This window comes from Lepidochelys kempii, chromosome 5 (assembly GCF_965140265.1).
Source record: "Lepidochelys kempii isolate rLepKem1 chromosome 5, rLepKem1.hap2, whole genome shotgun sequence".
In the NCBI taxonomy this organism is placed as follows: Eukaryota; Metazoa; Chordata; order Testudines; family Cheloniidae; genus Lepidochelys; species Lepidochelys kempii.
The window spans coordinates 70,194,338-70,215,876 of record NC_133260.1 but is presented as its reverse complement, the minus strand read 5'-3'; the positions used below and the strand labels follow the sequence as shown (position 1 = coordinate 70,215,876).

Sequence of the window (21,539 nt, the reverse complement as noted above, 5' to 3'; positions counted from 1 at the left end):
TAAAGCCAACAGGATTCAGAAGGTATGTGCCAATCCAAGAAACAATCCTTTCAGAGCCTGCGATGGGGTCCACAGGTGGCACCTCCCCCTGGTCGCTCTGGGGATTAACTCTTTTAAGGTGCTGAGCCCTCCTCTCACAGACTCTTCACCTGTCCTTACCCCAAAGGCCGCTCTCACCCCAGGAGCTGCAGCTTCCTCTTCGTGACTTGGCTCTTCAGTCAGGTCACTATGATCCTCCCTTTCCAAAGTTTTTCAAAGTCTCTCTCCACACTAGCAGTCTCAGGCAGTTTTCACCCCATGGTGCCACTCCCACAGTGGCTGGCAGAGGAACCTGGGAGCACCCTCTACTCCGGGACCGTCTAAGTCAGCAGCCAAGGTCTGTTCCCTTCTAGACTTTATTGCCTTTCCCTGAGCCCTTTCCTTACTATCTGGCACTCCCTGCACAACCCAAGTTTGCCAGCCTCCCAACTGCCTCCAACCAGTGAGTAACTATAGCCTACATGTCTCTGCAGCCTCTCAACACTCCTCTCTTCTCCCAGGGACCAACTGCAGACTTTCCAAGCAGTCCCCCTCTGCTTCCAGTTTCTTGGCTTCATAAATCCAGCTCAGCTTCTTGCTCCTCAGCTGGGCTCCCTTCACTGGGCTCCTAATCATGGGATTACTTAGCCACCTGATTTCCCCTCAGCACTGGTCTATCATACTAATTAGCCACCTTCTCAACCTGCATTAACTTTTTTTAGAGCAAGTGTGGAGTAAACACCCCATCACAGAGCCCTAATTGCAAATAGTTCTGCTTTCAGTACCTCTTGTAGCTATTGGGAACAGCCAAGTAACTGCCAAGGAGAAGTACCTGACTAATGATACAGGTCCTCAAGTAATCCCTGCCTCATTTTAAGGAGATTCCAAAGAGCTCTCATGACTTCACTGGGCACACAAATACTCCTGACTACTTCTGATTTGCCACAATGTTCCGGCAAAATTTATTCTTTTTATCTCCCTGTCCAAAAAGCCATATCATTCCAGAAAATGATAGATCATTTGACAGCAATCAACACAATTATTCAAGTCCCATCTACAGAGACAAGGATCAAGAATACATTTGCTAGTTTCATGGTATCCAAAGTGACCAGTAACTTCCATAGTATCTTAAAACAATTAAGATATAGGTGGAACTTTTAAAAAAAAAACTGTTTAGATTGACAAATATCCCATATATTTGTAATTCCATTAAAATGCCACAGCCATATTTCTTCTTCTACATAGATTTTGACAAAGTCCAAATTTTGATGTCAGTTATGAACCTTTTCTATAGTATAATGAAAATAAGCTTCAAAATTTATTTGAAAATGACATTTGATATCTCTGCAGTATTAGATATAAACATTTACACAATACACGTATCAGATGACTATACCTACCTTAAATAGGATTCCAGAACTCTATCTAGCCTTTTGTAGAAGGGTCGTGATGTAAAGTATCCACTCCAATAATGATTATCTCTGTCTGCATATGTGAAGAAATCTCCACTCAGAACAGGAAAAACTGAATTGCTGTTCTTTTCCTCCAAATTACCTGCTTTGCGCAGAGCCTCAAAATAATCTGATAAAGTTCCAAACTGGGCCTGAAACAAAATTATAAGAACTGTTTATGTGACTGACAGATTTCCATTTTATTAGTTTAGAAATTTAGGGTTGAAGTGTATGAACATGGTGGCTTTAAATACGTACTTCAGTACACCTTCTGCAAGAAAGGTCATCACAGAAATATTGCTTTAAATAAAGAAGCTTAAAAATTTCCCTTGACACCTTTGATTCAGGGTTGACATATATATCCCATGAGAAACTATTTCCAACTCACAAAATTAAAACTACCCTTTGTGTTTCCGAGTATAAATACATTCTCCGTAAAGCAGCAGCAGTTTAATCAAAAGTCAGATGAACAAAATAAGTTTTTCATTTCTCTCTTATAGGCACATATCAGGGACTTGATCAAATCTAGGCTTCAGCTGTAAGAAAACTGTCCTACATTTCACCTCTCTCTCAAAAAGCTGCCTATTGGAGTTTAGTAACCCAGCATCCAGTAATCCAGTTTATGGAGATGTCTGAAGAGATTACCTCTCATATAATGAAACAAAAGCACCATTTTTAACTTTATTCATTATTTTCAGTTTTATTAGCTCTACTGTGTCACAGCAAAGTTTCTGTTATGCTTTCAAAGCTATTTATAGATCGTGAATAAAACCGACATACATCTGCTTTCAAAGGCCTTCTGCATTTTTCTTCAAAAGTCTGCTTACAAACAACAGTTACATTTTTATTCAAACTTAGTGTTGGAAACAGGAAACTGAAAATAAGTCTACAACCCTTACATTTAGTTTTAAGTGTAGTTGTTTTAAAGAGATGATAGTTGAGCAAACTGGAGTTTGAATCAGACAAAAATATTATGATTACAAATGGAGAGGGAACAGCATGAAGACATAAGAAAAGCAATGTCCCTGTGATCAACTGAGAATTTATACACTTGAAATAATACAGTAATTAAAAAGGCAGTATTACACAAATAAGAAGCTTTATAAATCAATGTTTTCATAATGTTTATATTAAATATTGAAACAAATAAGACTTTTTCACAACCTTAAGTTAATTGGCAATTAAGGTGTACTGTTGTGAAAATATTGGTGTCCAGTTTGGGCGTTTTGAAAAAGGTATTTACAAATGAGTGATTTTGAATTTGTCTTCTTACACTAACGTCTTTTGTGTTATAAGCTTACTTGTTTTAGGATATGTACTTCAGTAAATTCACACTGGAAAAAGATAAAATCTCTTAGAAGTACAGTATTTCCATGTGGACATTTCTGGGGACTCTGGCCTTTTACTTTTAATTTCTTTGTTATTCAACGCAATTAACAAACACCTAAAAAGCTTTCATTGTGTGAATTACACATCCTTTAATTTATGATTTACCTTTTTTTTAGGTTTAGGAATGACAATACAGTTATGAAATTAGGCTAAATCAAGATTCATTGTCAACTCCCAGAACCCAATATATGCCTGATCCTGCACCACTAAAAGCAACAGGAGTTTTACTATTGTCCATTGATGTCACAAAATCAAGCCCATTACATGTAAGCAAATAAACAGTCCAACTAACTATAGGGAGGATCAGCCACCTCGGACACTTTCATGTGCATTAATAGTGCTTCCAGCACACCACAGGATTTAAAGATATCACATAGCTCAGTGTGATTTTGCTATGTTGCCCATTAAGAAAGATATGGTAAGGATTACTAATTAATGTTTATTTTACTATGTGTACTTGCCAGAAAATTATGCTAGTACAATTTATCATTCTGTAGGCATATCACTTGTTCACAAATGTAATACATGTTTAAGTTTTAGCCTGCTCAACTATTAGTTTCCAAGATATAAAATCTCAGTTTAAAAAAAAAAATCAATACTTAAAGGAAAGGAGGAATACCAAATATTTTCAAAACATTAAACACCTATACTCACTTTCAAAGTGCCATACACAGCTTTTATTTGAGAAACTATATAGAACTTATATTAACGGATGAAGAATAGCTGAAATAGTTCAGAGTCGGGTCAGTTACAGATGACAATACTTTGGAGCCAAAGATTGAATCGGAGGCAGAGTCCCCATTGATCGCATAATGTTCTGTGAAGGTACGGACTGACGCCCAAGTCGTCGTTCTACAAATTTCTGAGATAAGGACATTCTTGAGGAAGATGACGGATAAGGAGATTGACCTCATGGAGTGTGCGCAAATACCAGCTGCAGATGTTATGTTGCAAACCTGATAACATTGCTTAATGCTGCTCAAGACCCATTTGGACAGCCTCTGGGCTGATATTGCTGAGCCCTTGGATCTTTCTGAAATAGAAAGGAAAAGCTTGGGAGATTTCCTAAGAGCCTTCGTCCTATCCAGATAAAAGGTCAGAGCTCTCCTAATGCCTAGCACATGTAGTATAGCTTCCCTGTAATCACTGTTCCCGAGTAACAGCCGTGTTAGTCTGTATTCGCAAAAAGAAAAGGAGGACTTGTGGCACCTTAGAGACTAACCAATTTATTTGAGCATAAGCTTTCATGAGCTACAGCTCACTTAATCGGATGCATACTGTGGAAAGTGTAGAAGATCTTTTTATACACACAAAGCATGAAAAAAATACCTCCCCCCACCCTGGATTTGTGCTGGAAATGGCCCAACTTGATTATCATACACATTGTAAGGAGAGTGATCACTTTACATAAGCTATTACCAGCAGGAGAGTGGGGTGGGGGGAGGTATTTTTTCATGCTTTGTGTGTATAAAAAGATCTTCTACACTTTCCACAGTATGCATCTGATGAAGTGAGCGGTAGCTCACGAAAGCTTATGCTCAAATAAATTGGTTAGTCTCTAAGGTGCCACAAATACTCCTTTTCTTTTTGTAATCACTGTGAAGCTTAGGGTAAAAACTCAAAAGGTGGATCAGATGGTTCACGTGAAAAGGAGAAGTCAGCTTGGGGCTGAACTTCGGGTGTGGTCTGAGTGTGACCTTGTCTCAAAAGAATACTGTGTAGGGGGGATGTGCCATCAGAACCGCTATTTGCCCTATTCTCCTAGACGAGGTGATTGACACCAGCAAGGCAGTTTTCACTGACATGTACATAAGCGAACACGTCACCCTGGGTTCACAGGGATGTCTAATCAGGCTTTTCAACACTAGATTTAGATCCCACGTAGGGGTGGTATGTTGGGGTTGTGGGAAAAGGTTTATTATACCCCTAGGGAAACATTTCGGTTTGATAGCATTGAGTATCTGCCTACTTGTAGGTGAAAGGCTGCTATGGCCAGTAGGTGGACCATGAGTGAACTGAAAGATTGTCCCAATTTTTAAGAGTCCATACATAGTATAGGATCTTCGGAAGGGTAGCCGATGTCAGAGAAATTTGTTGGGAATTACATCAAGTTTGAAACCTGGAACACTTTTACAGGTATGTACGGTGTATCATGGATTTTCTACTGTGTAGTAATTCCTCTTGTACCTCCTCCGAGCAGGAGCTTTCTGTGTATGGGAACCATGAAGTAGACAAGCCTTGAGGTGGAGAATCCCCAGGTTGGGATAAGTGCATCCTTTGTTCTGCAAGAGGAGGTATGGAGCGGATTGGAGAGAGATAGTCAAGCACATCGCGAGTTGTGCCAGATAAGTCTGTCTCGGTCAGGTGGGAGCAATCAGTATGACATGTGCTCCTTCTCTTTTTATTTTCAATAGGACTTTTGATAGTAGGGGAAATGGGGAAAAGGCATAGAGAAGGTCCTTGTCTCACGGAAGGAAACAGTCACCCAGAGAGTGCTGTATTATCCCTGCTTTGGAGAAGTAGTGTGGACATTTCCTGCTCAGGGAAGTGGTGAACAGGTTTGTGGTCAGTGTCCCCCATTACCTGAATATGTCATGAAGCACTGCTGGGTTTATCTCCCATTCATGGTCATGTAGGAACTTGTGACAGACTGTCCGCCATCATGTTTTGTATGCCAGGAAGGTAGGCTGTTGACCATGTAATGTTATGGGAGATGCATCTGTTGCATAACTTTAGTGCTTCTGCACAGAGGGACAGTGACCTGGCTCCTCCTCATTGATTTTTGTAATACATACAAGCTATGTTGTCTATTAGAACTCTTGTGTGTATTCCCTTGATCAGCAAGAGAAATAGGTGCAGGCACTCCTGACAGCCTTGAGCAAGAGGAGGCCAATGTGGAGGGATGCCTTGTATTGTAAGGTCATTTAGGGATGCATCAGCAGTGAGAAGTAATGACAGGGAAGTCTGCGAAAAGGGGATTCCTTTGCAAACATTTGCTGGGTTTTTCCACCAGTCCAGGGAGCTTTTGACCTTGGTGGGCAGCGACAGAGATTTGTCTAGTCTATCTCTGTTTGGTCAGTAGATCGAGCTGAACAACATCTGGAGACACCACATGTGAAGCCTGGCATGAGGTATCCCTGCTGCACCAGCTGCCATATGCCCCAAGAGTTGAAGGCAGTGGCTGGCTGATATCTGGGGGCTGTTTTGTACTGTCTCTATAAGCGCGGACAAGCAGAGGAACTTGTGGTGGGGTAGAAGCGTTTTGGCCTATAACAAGTCAAAGTCAGCCTGTAGCGGAGCAATTGCCCCACTCCTGAAAAAAGGTAGGCTCAGTGAGTGTGGCTGCAGCTGTGCCCGCTTCACCAATCAGGCCACAGCTGGCCCTGATAAAAGGGCTGAGGGCGGAGCTGGGTCACAGTCTCTCGCTCTCTCTGGAGAGAGAAGGACCTAGCTGCCTGAAGGAGCAAGGATATCTGAGGCTGAGCAGTGCTGGGGAAGGGCAAAGGAGCTGGGGAGCTCCAGCCTGGCAATTCCCCAGGCTGAGGCCTTGGTTTAAGTCTAAGAAGGTACTGGGGCTGCAGAGGGGGCAGCCCAGGGATAGGCAGAGGCAGCTGGTCCAACTCCCTTGCCAATGATGAGTGGCCATTACGGACTGCAGTTTGCCCTAGTGAGAGGGGGCTAGATGACGACTGGTAGTAGCCACTGAGGCAAGGTGGGTGTAGAGGATTGGGGGTTCCCCTGGAGGAGAGACCCAGAGCGTGGGTAGTACTGCAGTGGGGAGAACCCCAGGGTAAGGGGCACTGGGAGGGACACGGGAACAAGAGAATTCCCAAGATGACCAGCAGGAGGCGCTGCACCAGTGAGTCTTCGGTCCACTACACAGCTCCTATGAATTCCAGGCGTTGTACTAGGGTAAGAGCTGATTTATGGCTGTTGATCTATAGGCCCAGTTCTGTGAACAAATCTATTGTGGTTTTGGTAACCCAGTGAGCCTCGTTGAAGGAGCGGGCTCTGAGGAGGAAATCATCCAGGTAGGGGTAGACCATGAACCCCTGGGACAACAGGTGTGTGGCCACTATTGACAGAATCTTGGAGAATACCCTCAGAGTCGATGATAGCCCAGTTTCATATTCCAATGCTGGAATAATCATTGCTAGAGTAACCATCTTGAATTTTTGAGCTGTGACAAACTTGTTGAGTGCTCAGAGGTCTAGTATGGGTCTCCAACCTCCCTTCTTCTTGGGCATTAGGAAATAGTGACAGTAAAAAAGCTTTGCCTCATAGATGTTGAAGTACAGGAGCCATGGCTCCTAACTGTAGTATGCAATCTCTTTCATCATAGTAAACTCTCGTAAGAAGAGTCCCTGAAGAGGGACAAGGAAGGATGTTGAGTGGGGGAGAGGTAAAGTAAAAAAAATCTCCAAGACCCATCAGTCTGACGTTACGTGTTCCCAGGTGCAACAGAACGTGGCAAGGCGATAGCCAAATGGATGGGATAGGATGGTCACTGTAGTGATTGAGGGGAGTGGTCTGTCAACACCTCAGCCAACATGTCAAAATTGGTGTTTTGAGGTGGAACGTTGCAACATGGAAGACTGTGGACCTGATGGTTTGCATTTGGAGAACCTAGATTTCTTTCTTTGAGGTTCATAAAAGCATTGAGTCAGGTAGTGAGATGTACGGAATTTATGCTGCCGCAGCGGACTAAACCTTCTCTTTGTTCCGGTTGTTTACATCCCTAATGAGCACAGAGGTGCCCTGGAATCCCTAACAGTATGGAGGGATGCGTCAGTATTTTCAGCAAACAACTTGGTGCCTTCAAAATAAAGGTCTTCAGCAGTTCTTTGCATCGCTTTAGAGAAGCCCAAAAGGTGTAACCATGACACATGTCATATAACCACTGCCGTGGAAATGGACTGGGATGCTGTATCAGCTGCATCAAGGGCTGACTGGAGCATTGTTTTGACTACTAGTTGTCCTTCCTGGACAATAGCTCAGAACTGGTCGTGCTTTGACTGGGAGCTGATCAATAAAGCTGTTGAGTTTTGAATAGTAAATGCTGTCATACTTGGTCATTAAGACTTGATAATTTGTTATTCAAAACTGCAAAGTGGCAGAGGAGTAGGCCTTTCTCCCGAAGCGGTCCAAGCATTTCCAATCCCTATCATAGAGGGATGGATCTCATTTGGTGCTGGCGGCCGCAGGATTTTACCATGTCCACAACGATGGAGTTGGGCGGAGGGTGAGAAAGAAGATATTCCACCTCCCTAGGCAGGATGCAATATTTTTTATTGACCCATTTATAAGTAGGCATCGCCAATCCTGGGATTTGCCATACAGTTTTTGTGGGGTCCAGGAGGGCTCACTGATGGGGAGGAATATTCTGGAGGAGGAGGAAGAGTATAGGAGGTTCAAGGAGTTTGTGGTGAGTGTCCTTGACATCCTCCAGGGGTATCTGCAACCCTTTGGCCAAGTCCTGGAAGAGCCAGAAATCAGCAGCTAAGAATGACTGTCTCATCTGGAGGAAGATATATTGGTTCTTGGAGTAACCTCTTCCTCCATTCCATCCTCCTGTTCCTCCATAATCTCCTCTGGAAGTTCCGAGATTCTGGATACCATAGACGAGGGAGAATGTCTCAGGGGCTCACGGGTGAGGCTCACAATCCAAGGAGTATGGGAGCAATACGCCGCCCAGGAATCCCAGTAGGGCCACTGAAGCGGTGGGATAGATCCCAGTGGTGGTGCCCATGGCTGGTCGTATTATGTGAGTGGTAGGGGCAGGCTGAGGGTATACCCGAGGAGCCCCTTGATAACAGGCATCATAGGGACAATGGGAGGAGTGATTGGAGATGACTTTCTCTGGCTCGCTGTCTGATTTGCTACTAGAAAGTGGAGGTGCATGGCAGGGTACCAGAGAAGACTCCCACACTTGGAGAAGACTTGGTATTGAATTCCCAATGCCAAGAGGAGGAGACTCTGGTATATCAGATAGCCTGAATTCTCCTGAGTGCCGGAATTCCAGCAGTGCCACTGGTGGTACGGAGAGAGTCAGGGATCTCGCTCACACCAAATGCTCCGGTGCTGGATGGGGCACTGATGACAGTGCCAAAAGTACAGCATGTACTGGCAGCGTTTTCTTACTGGAGCACTCTCTGCTCCAATCTTTTTCCACTGGGTACCGTTGGCTTGGTGCATGTGCCCATCAGAATCTTAGGTGCATCTACAATACCTGCCACTCTAGATCTTCGTAAGCCATGGGTACCAGGTTTGAACTGTCTCAGTGCCAATGATACCGACCATGCAGGAGATCTTTTACAGATAGCTCAGGGCTCACTCTGGGGACTCAACACTCTCTTTTCTGATGACTTATGAGAGGGGTCTGCAGCTGGTTTCTTTGACCCACAGTCCTCTGATTTTGAGGGCTGTGTAGAAAACATGCACTTTCTGGGTGACTCCTGGCATGGATCCAGAGAAGGCTGGAGGGCTGCCTCCATGAAGATGATCTTCTGTCTTAACTCCCTGTCCTTTCAAGACCTGGCTCTGAGTTGCTGGAAGAGACCACGCTTCTGGGCAATGTGGCTTTCTGGGCAATGTGGCAAGGCAGCATATGCAGCAAGAGTGTTTGTCTGGCACAGGGACAGCCTCTTTGCAAGACAGGCACTTCTTGAAGTCCGATGAGCCAGGCATATCCTGCTGGGGGAAGGGGTTCCCAACAAAAAAAAAAGAAGGTTTTTTTGTTTGTTTTCTGAAGAGAAAATAAAGAGAAAAAACTACATCTAAGACGAAGGATACTAACTACTAGAAATGCTAAAGAAAGCTAATGATCGCAAATGGACTGCTAAGGGCTTTATCTCTAGCCGGGGCAGCTGACAAGGAACTGAGGGGGGTTAGCCCACCCTTGCTGGTTAGCCTCGTGGCAGGGCACAAGGAGGGACAGAACCTGTGCAGGCCTAATGGACACTGCTGCCAAAGTTCTCCAATCTGCAACGCAGAGATACAAGCACACCTATAGTGGAGCACCCATAGAGACACGACTCAGAGAACAACTGGAAGCTACTCAAAGCAACAAGAGAAGAAAGAAACTCCCTTAAACTTAAAGGCTATTGTTTAAAGTAAACCACTATGGCCATTGTTTATATTTCTTATAGAATAATTTCAAGCCTTGGAAGGAAAAAAAATAAAGTTAGTCTGGCTTGTCATTAACCTCAAGTACATTCAAAATCATCCATCAGTTGAACTATACATTTTTATTTTAAGGACTTACTTCTATTTTTAATTTTATTTTTACAGTTGTGGGATGAGTGGGTTGTGCTGACAGCAGGTCGGCCAGGGCCCAAGACACCAGGGGACAAGGTGCAGGGGAGGCAGTGATCATCCTGGTTAGGCGAAGCAGAAGCCACTGGCCAGGACTGTAAGAAAGAGGATGAACCCCGAGCTGTATGGGAGGCCAACCCACTGCTGAACAGTTCCTGCCCAGGGACAGCTCCCATGTGCCTGGCTGGTGGTGAGTGAGTGAGTGAGCAGAGCCATGACAGCAAAGTTGCAGAAGTCTCCCCGCACTGCCACAGGAGCCACTCAGCAATATGGTGGTCTCCCCATGGCAGAAAGCTCACCCTCTTCCTTCTGCAAGTCATGACCAGACGTCTCTGTGCTGCCTCACCAGGATAGCAGTCTTCCTCTGAACCTTGCGCCTGCAGGGATTGAGTGTCACCGATCCTGAAGCAGTGCAATTAGCCCTCTGTAGAACCACTGTTATGGACCTGCTCACTCTCTGCCCTGACAGGAGAGCTGCAGATGGCTGCCAAGGCCAGTGACAATCATCCATGCAGGCATGCCAACTGTTACAGATTTTTCTTCCATTTACTGACAGTTATCGATTAAAATCAAATCCTGCCAGGCCTAACTATAAAACTTGATCAGTACTACCTTCCTTACTAACCAAGAGTTTCAGTTAAGCTATAGTAGTATTTAGCTAGCTTTCTCCATGATGCAAAACAAATTCATACAAAAATCTCAGTATATCAGAAGGTGTTAAAGAGTGAAACAGGAGTACATAAAAAGTTTAAATTAGGGCTCATTGATGTTAGAACAGGACTACAACTATTTGAAAAAAAATAAATATGCACTTTACCTTAACATGTAACTCAGGATGAGAGTTCATAAAATCAAAAAGCTTTTGATAATTCTGGTACTGCTGATCCCATTCTGAGCTCTCACTGTAGCGGAAATCATCCCCTAGTGGAGCCAACAGAACTTTAGTACGGAAAAGCTTTGACTTCTTTCTGTACTGATCTAAAATCATCCAAGCCCTTGGAAGAAAAAAAAATTATAAAATTTAGAATATAGAAAAGTAATTACTTGACAAGACGACAAATGTCTAAAATATGTTCTATACAACACCTTACAACTAGCCTTGCAAAATTCTACTTGTCCACTTACTTGTGATAATTAAAAAGGTAGGTTTTTTCCTCCCTAATAGCAACATATTAAATAGTGGGTTAAAAACTTTAGCACCTGAGCTAGTGAAAGTGTTCATAAAATTTTGTACGGCTTCTCTGAATAACCATGATTGCCATTAAAATCTTTTCAGTACTATTTTTTTCTAATTAAAGTTACTTAGGTACATTTAATATAAGAAATACTGTCAATACTGCAGTTACGTTAGTTACATGCCAAAGATTTTACAGAAACTATAAATCTAAAGATTTCTAAAACAACAACTTACCTACTTTTAATGCATATTCTCAAAGAGGTTGCAGCATGTATACATTTAGAATGGTTTCCAAACCATTAATGCTTAAAATTTGGGAAGGGGGGGTTAAATGTTGTATGTGAAAGTTTTTATGAGTTACAAATATTTTTTGCAATATATCCAAAATCTGTAAAAATTTTAATAAGTTGTTTCTTTTTTTTAAGCTATATAAACTGCTTTTACTTAGAATAAGTTTTCTGTTAGCGTTCTCATTAATAGGTAGTTTTAAATCTTGGATGAATAAACTGCAGACATTGAGTTACATGGTCTGCTCAAACAAACATAACCCACCTAGTATCATCATTGTTTTCTTGCCGGCAATCCATTTTATAGTTTGTCATTAGCCATTCTCAAAGCGTTGAACTGCCTTGACTGAACCAATACCCCTTGTGAGGTCAGAAAGACTACTCTGAATCTAGGGTACGTGAAGTCCTCCCCTCAGAGAAATAGGTATGCTATCACTTACAAACTACAGTATAGAAGAAGAGGAGTTCCAAAAGAAGCTCATTTGTGGTTCAAATTTTACACGTGCACTCTGAGACCAGACAACAGTTTGTCCATATTTGTGATCATTTGCCCAAAGTTACTTGTGTGATATGGAAAAAAAGGTTAGTAAGTGAGGTATTTTCCCTTGGCACCTCTTCTTTCCTGTCTTCCCTCTCCAATTTCTTTCTCAATCAGTTACACAGTTTGTCAATGGGTTTCTATAGCATAGGGAGGATGGAATACCCATACTCAGAAGAATAATCAGGGCAAAACACACCAGATCTCAGATCTGTTGGACACAAGAAACATCTCTGTAATGAAACCATACCTCACCCCACCTCTGCGGCCCCCCACCTCTACCCCTTCTGGCTCCCTGCAGCACAGTACCAAATGTGCATTTCCATACGTTCATGTGTTGATTTCAGTTACATTTGCCTGAACTCTGAATTTTGTTTTTTCTAATCTTTTGTCTTTATAAACACTCAATTTTTTTCAGCTTACATTATTGATATGTACTATCAGCATAACTATTTTAAACATTTTTTATGGGACTATTTAGTTTTGTTTTCAATTAACTGGATTAGATGTGGGAAGTCATATCAAAGATACAGTGTATGCTCCCACTATTCTCCCTCAGAGGGTATGTCTGCACTTCAATGAAAAACCCATGGTGCTCAGCCTCAGAACCCGGGTCATTTGACTCAGGCTCATACGACTAAAAGTAACAGTGTAGACATATGGGCTTGGGCTCCGGCCTGAACTGCGAGACCTTCCTCTCTCACAGAGTTTCCGAGCCCGAACAGCTACCCTGTTGTTTTAGCCTCATAAGCCTGGGTCAATTGACCCAGGCTCTGAGACTCAGTGTCACTGGTCTTTTGTTGGAGTGTAGACAAACCCAGAGAGATCCTGATGCCATCCCCGTGCCTGACAGTACAGAATCTGGAAAAAGTCTGACAAGCAAATTGTTTGTACCTCCTTCCTGGTACTCATAAAATGTAACTGACCCAAGAGTTGTAGACTTGTTTATTAGGAACTGGGGAATTAACACATTAACTCAGTGTATTAATTTTAGTTTCTCTTACAGTTACCACTTTCATAAATTGTACTAGCAACTGTTTTGGGAATTGACACACACACAGTGCATATGTAATAGAAATTATTTCTCCTAGGACAGGGGTGGGCAAACTTCTTGGCCCGAGGGCCACATCGGGGTGCGAAACTGTATGGAGGGCCAGGTAGGGAAGGCTATTTCTCCCCAAACAGCCTGGCCCCAACCCCCATCTGCCCCCTCCCACTTCCCGCCCCCCTCAGAACCTCACACCCATCCAACCCCACCCTGCTCCTTGTCCCCAGACCACCCCCTCCGAGGACCCCCACCCCTAACCACCCCCTAGGACTCCTCCCCCATTTAACCCCCACCGCTCCCCGTCCCCTGACTGCCCCCCCCAAGAACCTCTGCCCTATACAACTGCCCCCTGGTCCCCGTCCCCTGACCACCTCCCTCCACCCCCCGCCGGGACCCCACCCCATCCAACTGCCCCCTGCTCCCTGACTGCCCCCCAGGAGCTCCTGCCCCTTAAACAACCCCCCCCCCCGGCCCCGTTACCATGCCACTCAGAGCAGCATGTCTGGGAGCCGCACAGGAGCCAGACACGCTGCTGTGCTGCCCTGCATGAGTGCGCGGCGGCGTAAGTGCGGGGAAGGAGGGACAGCAGGGGAGGGGCTGGGGGCTAGCCTCCTGGGCCAGGAGCTCAGCAGCTGGGCAGGACAGTCCCGGACGCCGGATGTGGCCCGCGGGCCATAGTTTGCCCATCTCTGTCCTAGAGGATCGTCTTTTTTGAACAGTAAAACAAGCAAGTTGTGATGTTAGTATCGCCTTCAGCAAGTACAAATTACTGAATTCCACAATACTTTCAGTACTGTACCTGTGCTGAACATTCCCAGCATGAATGGCCTCAGGAGGAACTCTCCAGGGACAACTTACTCTTCCCCCAGGAAGACGCTTAAAATCAAACTGGCAACAGATTTTAGGATCTGGACCACACGTATGAGGAACGTCATAGCTGTAGAAAGGCATCATGTGGCAAAGGATATCTGTATTGGATCCCAAATCTAAAAGTACATGAACAGAATATATCTATAAAATAAAGCCATATTTCATTGTCTAAACTAAATTAACTAACTGTCTGGGCCTAATCCAGGAGTGCTTTTAATATGCCATCTTAAAATACAGTGCCATTTTGGAGATCTGAGCCCTGACACTGCACCATTTAAGTCACTGGGCGTTTTGCCATTGACTTTAATTAATGTAGGATCAAGTCTCTAATGATTAAGTTACCTTAAAGACAATACCTCAATGAATAATGAATTGTACCTGAATTTTCCTAAATTCCGTAAAGACAAAATCCATTCTTCTATGTGTTTTTATAATTCAATTTTTCAGTGGTGCTTACTCAAAACAATTCCCACTGATTAATTTGCATGGAGAAATCATTTATTTATTTAGCTCAACAACATCAGCAACAACTCTGTACTGAACTAAACAATTATCTCACTGAAGTAAGACAAAAGGTACATTTTTCAACAGGTCAGATTCTCTTTTAAAAGAAGAATTTAAAATTTTAGTGGGCATCAGGGTTTTCTCTTAAAGAGGTTCTAAGTAAAACAGCATCAGGAAATTACTATAAGAAGATACTGATAAAAAGTAAATTAAACAAGAATTACTATCATGATTTTCTTACATTTACAACCCTTTGATTAGATATTAAATACTAGGATTGTGTTTGGGAGTTGGGTATAATGTAAGTCAACTAGAAATTTTGGCATCTGCAGAATCTGCATGCAATGTGAGCTTAGTCATAGGAAGCAACAAGTAGAGCAGATTGCTGACTGTATTGCCCACCTATCTTTGTGTACCATCTATTTACATCCTTTGCTTTCAATATACCTGTAAACTTCCAAACACAAGAACTCACCAGATGATTTTACACCAGAGTTTGGAGCTTCCCACTCATTCCCACTTTAAATATATGAATAATTCAGTAGAGAGGACAGGAAGAGGGGTGTGGTCCTGCAGCTAAGAATAAAGGCTGCTGTAACATGAAGTGCTGTACTGTAGGAAGAGGGATACTGTAGAGAGTGGAGACGATGCGTGAAGGGGGAGGGGAAGCCAACCAAACAGCAACCCAGCTGGGGCCTGGTTTTCAATTTAACCTGACAAGAGAAAGACACTCTTATCCACTCAAAACTGACTCTAGTAAATCAAAACATCAGATCACTATGCATGAGAAGTGGAGTTGGAGGAGTTCTACACTGAAACCCAAAAAGAAAACATCTGAAAGGAGTGTTAAATTATTTGAATTAAAATATACAGCCTCAAGGTCCTTACCTTGCAAACACATATGCATGTGCTTAAAGCAACACATGAGACTACTGCTAAGCAAATGAACGGGACCATTCACTTCAATGGGTCTAACTCCCACATACCTCTTAAATGTTGCACATTCTGCTTAGAACATCCTTCCCAAACCCATTTGCCAAACCACCTCCCGCACCTCATTCAAGCTCTCCTAAATATTCAGTTCTGCCATTTTGTCTATTAAAAGCAAGGGGAAAGAAATAAATATAAATATCAAAAATTTCAAGATTTTTAGGGGGATGGGGGGAAATAAAAATCTTAATTGTCACCCTTCTTTCAAATCTCCCCTTTATCACACTTTACACTTGCCAGTCCTGAAGAATTTAATTTGTAAACTTAAGGACAGGGACCATGTCTCCACTTGTTTTGAGAGACAAATCTTTTTTTTAAATCATCACTAAAAACATCATAATTGAAAGAGCAAACCGCAACGCAGTTGGCTCTCCCATGGCCCTTTACCCATCTATCAAATAAGCAATACCCGCTTGGCTGGGATTATGATAATGGTATAAAAATCAATGCTGATGATCGTCATCTATGGTAGGGACACATTACAGATTTAGATTTCTATTTATCATCAGGTGGAAGGCACTATAATTACACTACATACTAATGCTATGCTTTTAATACTTCTGCATTATTACACTGTAAACTGATTGGGGCTGGAGTCATGTTTCTCAGCATACTACTACAATGGGGTCCCAATCTTGATCAGTAAAACATGAACACCCTAGGTCCTCCGCCAACTTTTGGTCGTCAATTTATGTAAAACTAAAACAAGCTCTAAAGTTAACATGTAAATAATTTTTAATAATGTTTAATATTTCATAGGATTTTACCAGGAAATATGCTTAATAGATTATGTACTAGATTGTTAATTCCCTAGTAGTCTCGAGTCAGTTAGCTACTTTTTCATGGTGAATTTGTTCAGTCTTAATATCAAATTTGTTGAGACCTTACGACCTCTTAGCCACTCAAATCTAATTTCACACTCTCCAGGCGATTCATATCACTTCAGGATATCTAATATTAGGCAAAGGTGATCTACTAATACTTTTAAGTCTGCAGGTGATCAGCTTTTTAGGTGAGCTGCAAAATGGGGGTGGGAATTGGCTTTTTACTTCTTTATGGATGTTAAAAAAGCCCTGAAAGTTTTCTTTTAAAAATGTTTGATTTTTACCTTCAGGTCTTGGTTACACTTGAAAACTACTGGAGAGTTAATGAAGTTACGACAACACAAGAGACTGAAAACTGAGCAAGTGAGATAAGAGATTTTGATTTTTGCAGCTGGGGTCTTCTTAGTACCTATTTAACTCCAATGCCTGACAAAAAGATATGACACCTTCAGTTGAGATCCTGGTATTCACAATACATATACTCAGATATCCCCAATAAATCCTTTGCAATTCTAGGGAAGAAAATATACAACATTCCTGATGTTCTTAAGATAAAACAGCAAAAATAAGACAAAATCAAAACACAACACGACACTTTTCTGGCTTTCTTTATCTATCAAACAAAAAAGGCCAAAACCATTTTAAAAAAATCATTTACAAGAAGAATTAAAGGTGACTTCAGTTCTGAAATACTAGAATACTCTGATGTGAACCCAAACCCCTGGACACTAACTTTATCATTGGTGTTTATTTTGACTACCATTTAGAAAAGCTAATGTCAAGTTAGAAATTGAGCCGCATACACAAAAAATAAGTTTAACAACAAAAATTACTCGAGGATGAAGACTGTGCTTAACAACTTCACTCCTCTGGCACAATGGAACTTTCAACAATAAAGGTAAAGCTAGCTCATGCAGCAGACGGAACTTTCTCTGGAGCCAAGCCGAACCAAAACTCCGGAATAAACTCCCACAGGAACTAATGAATATTACAAACCTCGCCAGCCAACGTTTTAAGTGAAAGACACATTATTTTGACGAGGTCTTCTCTAAAACTGACAAATAGCAATGTTAATTATTTTTTAAAATTCTGAAACAAAAACATTCTACTGCACGCACTTCTCCCCCTGGGGAAAGAATGAACAAACTAATACATGACAGATTTTAGTCATGCTGCTTAATGCACTACTGGAAAGCACTCTGACACGATGGTAATGAGCATGGTGTAAATACATTTACAAAACAGAATATACATTTCCAGCCCATATCCATCTGCTGACATTTATTTACTATACTGGATACTTTAAACCTGATCTATATCTTGCTTGTATTTTTGAATAGGGTTTGTTTGGCTAGAGCTGTTAATGAGACTACAGTTTTGTTTTTTTACTAAAGCGGACCTGAATACTCAGTTAACAATTCTGATGTACTAGATTAAACTTTATCCTTTGCATTCTAATTCTACCACCCCAAATGTCTGAGAATATTAATTGCTCTGAAGAATCCTGCTTAGTAAAATTCTGTTTGAGAAGATTAATTATTCTGAAGTCTTGCTTGATAAAATTAAAAACAAATGGAAATCATATCACATTCTACACCTTTAAATCACAGCAAAATACCTGAAAAATGTTGTTGAAATTTTTGTTGTAAGAAAAATGTCTCTCTCTGCACCCTTATTCCACTCTTCCCTCTTTTCCCTTTTTTTTCCTCCCCCAACTGAAAAAAGTAAGAGGAGAAAACAAAATATTGGGAGAAAGAGGGAAAAAATAGTTTCCCGCTTTTTACTTCTTCCTGCCCACTGAAGAAGTGGGGAAAACATTTGTTATGTTTTAAAACGTGAGAGAAAGTAACTTAAAAAAAAACACTTTTCCCCACCCAACTTTCCAGTGAAGACAGAAAGAACGTAGACAAAGAAAGAAGAAAAAACAAAATTAATATTTTTAATTCAAAATTAAATGACATTTTTCTTTCTCATTTTTGTCAGAAAAGAAAATTCTGAAAAAAATCAAAATTTTGAATACAACAAAATGTGTTCCTTTCTTTAAAAATGTTTTTTGCACCAGTAAAATATTAAAAATTTTGACCAGCCCTACTTTTAATTACTTCATACATTCTGCACCAGGTCATCTGTTTACTATAGAGGTTTTCACAACTGTTTATTTAATGCCTACTTCCAGGTATAAAGCAACAAATGACAGAGATACCAAGAAAACAATACATACCCCAGTTCTGTCTCCAAAAAAATTCTAGTGTCTTCTGGGTTGCAAAATATTTTTTAACCGAGTAATGAACTCTCTGTATAAGCATGCTGGAAAATCCTGAACGTTTCAGAAGGTAAGTCATTGTTGGCGAATGCCCAAAGGGATCGATGGCCCAACCAGACTTCGGTTTTACTCCTGTTGAGCAGCAGAATGTGTCAGAAGTTTGTGTCTTTTTTACTTATTTCTCATTTCAAAGAAAGCTACACCCATACTATTCAACCCAGTGTTCAGAAAAGTCAAGTGGTGCAAAGCACTTAGTTTAAGAACACAAGAATGGCCATACTGGGTCAGACCGAAGGTCCATCTAGCCCGTATCCGGTCTTCCAACAGTGGCCAATGCCAGGTACTTCAGAGGGAATGAACATAACAGGTAATCATCAAGTGATCCATCCCCTGTTGCCCATTCCCAGTTTCTGGCAAACAGAGGCTGCGGACACTTCAGAGCATGGTTTTGCATCCCTGTCCACCCTGGCTAATAGCCATTGATGGACCTATCCTCCATGAACTTATCTAGTTCTTTTTTGAACTCTGTTATAGTCTTGGCCTTCACAACACCCTCTGGGGCAAACAGTTTAAGTAGATAAATGAAAGATAAAGAAAACAAGTCTGCTTAAGACACTTTATCATTGCAAAGTTCAAATAAAAAAAAAAGTATAAATATAAATAAAGCATATACATATATAATTACAAGTAGGCCAATCTCTTGCCCCTCATAAAAACCTGTACAATAGAATCTGTAGTATTTCCACTGTTGCTGTGTCCTGCAATTTTGTTGTGTCACAATATTTCATATTTTACTTAAAACCCCATGAATCAATTACAATTATACAAAAAATCTCAGCTTTCATTGAAAAAGTAGTAGTAAGCATCTGGCCCCCAATTCTACAGAGAAAAGGTGGAAAATGTGAATGCTCTAAGCTCCAAAACAAGATGGCAAATAAAAAGGACCGACGCTTATTATTTTGAAAATCTCGTGATATTTTCATATCATATTTTGGACCGGATTCATGAATTTTGAAAAGTTGGTAGACAATACTGGTGGTTTCATGAAGGAATTGGGCAGCACAGGTTCACAGGTGCTATATTAAAGCAAATTTTATTCCTCATGTATTATGCGTAAGTAATATAAGTTTCTTCCACAGATCAAGACAGAAAAAATAATACAATGGAAAATAATTCAATTGCTCTTACCCTAAGAACCTATGTTTGCAAACTAGCATCACAAATACAGGTGCCAATCCTTCAATTTACAATGTAAAGGCAGACCACTACACCCACACACTGTCACTGACTGCCACTTCAGAAATTGTGAATCAGGTCCAAAGTCACTTTTCACTTAGAGTAGACATGAACAATATTCCTCACATCTAGGCATTCAGAATCACAAAATCTGCAAAAACGTAACTATCTTTGCACAGATTTGTTTCTCTGAAAATAGTTTAGCTTGCAATGATGCCTACTTATAGTCAATCATCAAAACATTGTACAACACTTGCTGACTGACTTAGCTCTGTGTCAGTTTTTAAGTTTAAAACATCAAATTAGATACCTAGAGTCTTCTCCAGCCACTGATGTCCTTCTATCAGCTGGTCAATCAAAGCAAAGTAATGAGGCGAAGCTTCATCAGGCATGACCCATCCTCCTGTTACTATTTCAAACTGGCCATCTTCTATTAATCTAAGAGAAAAATATTTAGTAAACTTGTGTCCAGAAGTGCAAATCTGATTTAACAAAAGAATGCATCTATAAAGTAAAAATCCATAAAATGTAGTGTTCACAGTAATAGCATTGAGAATGTAAAAATTGAACTTCTATACCTTAAAAGGGAATATACTGTAGCTCTTATAGAATCCATTAATTTATTGCAATAGATGTTCACATGGGAATAGTGTCAAAAAACTCTAAATTTAACTATTTCACTGGAAACCATTTTAGCAGAAAAATTCATTTAATGAGCTTATCCCACAATCTCAATCCCTTTCCCATAACCAACCTACCTATGTGACAAAGCCACAAAATGCCCTCCACACTATCAAACCTTCAGCTTCCCGTATCTTAATTTCCTTTATACAATTATGCACTGTCAATGCAAAAATCTCGCACATGCAAATATTGAAAGTCTAGATTACTGTAAATTACGATGAATTTAGCAGAACACCACAGGGGATGCTGTATCAGTTATGTTCTTTAATTTCAAGTGTAATTCAAAAAAAGCCTCCATTTTAGAAAATTAATGAAACTTGTAAGATTACCTGTCTGCCACACAAACCAGGTATTGTGTCACAGAATTTAGATCCAATTTAATGCAGAGTACGCAGGGACTTGCTTACAGCAGTCACTGCCACTCCCACTATAAAAAAGAGCCAAGACTATAAGGGCTGCTCAGCACTAACAAAAATGGACACTAAAATCAACCCTAAACATCAAATAAACCATATTTTGATACTATTTTGACCAAACATTTCTATATTCACACCCTAAGCACTACTGTAATAATCTTTGTACAAAATATGCCTTGGGAGGTATCATTTGAAAACTAATAACTCACTGGTCACTATCACCATGAAATGAATGTCGCAACACTGAGTAAAGTTATGAAATTTCCCCGTATGATGTTAAAGGCACATATTCAAACTCACATAGCCTCAATTAGGTAGAACTGGTCAAATTAGCCTGTCTTAACCAAGGGATTATGTTTACACAATTTGCATACAAGATGTAAACAGAGTCCTCAGATACAAGAGTGTGAAAAAAGAAGAAACAAAATCTGTATTTCATTATGCACTGGTGAAAAGAAACAGCATAACACCTCTTCCCCATCAGACTCCATATATCCTTTTTCTCAGTTGGAAATAACTTTATCTAAGAA

General features: G+C 41.0%; 1 protein-coding gene across 2 annotated transcripts in view; it reads right to left on the bottom strand.

Annotated features, from left to right (window-relative positions):
* The window catches only part of MAN2A1 (mannosidase alpha class 2A member 1), a 207,814-nt gene that overhangs the window by 109,257 nt on the left and 77,018 nt on the right, over nt 1-21,539 (bottom strand). For both annotated transcript variants that reach the window (XM_073344670.1, XM_073344671.1), the window contains 5 exons: nt 20,220-20,347; nt 18,632-18,805; nt 14,022-14,208; nt 10,990-11,167; nt 1,419-1,621 (listed from right to left, as the gene is read on the bottom strand). In XM_073344670.1, the coding sequence (XP_073200771.1) occupies nt 1,419-1,621; nt 10,990-11,167; nt 14,022-14,208; nt 18,632-18,805; nt 20,220-20,347 (870 nt within the window). The remainder of the gene's footprint in view (nt 1-1,418; nt 1,622-10,989; nt 11,168-14,021; nt 14,209-18,631; nt 18,806-20,219; nt 20,348-21,539) is intronic.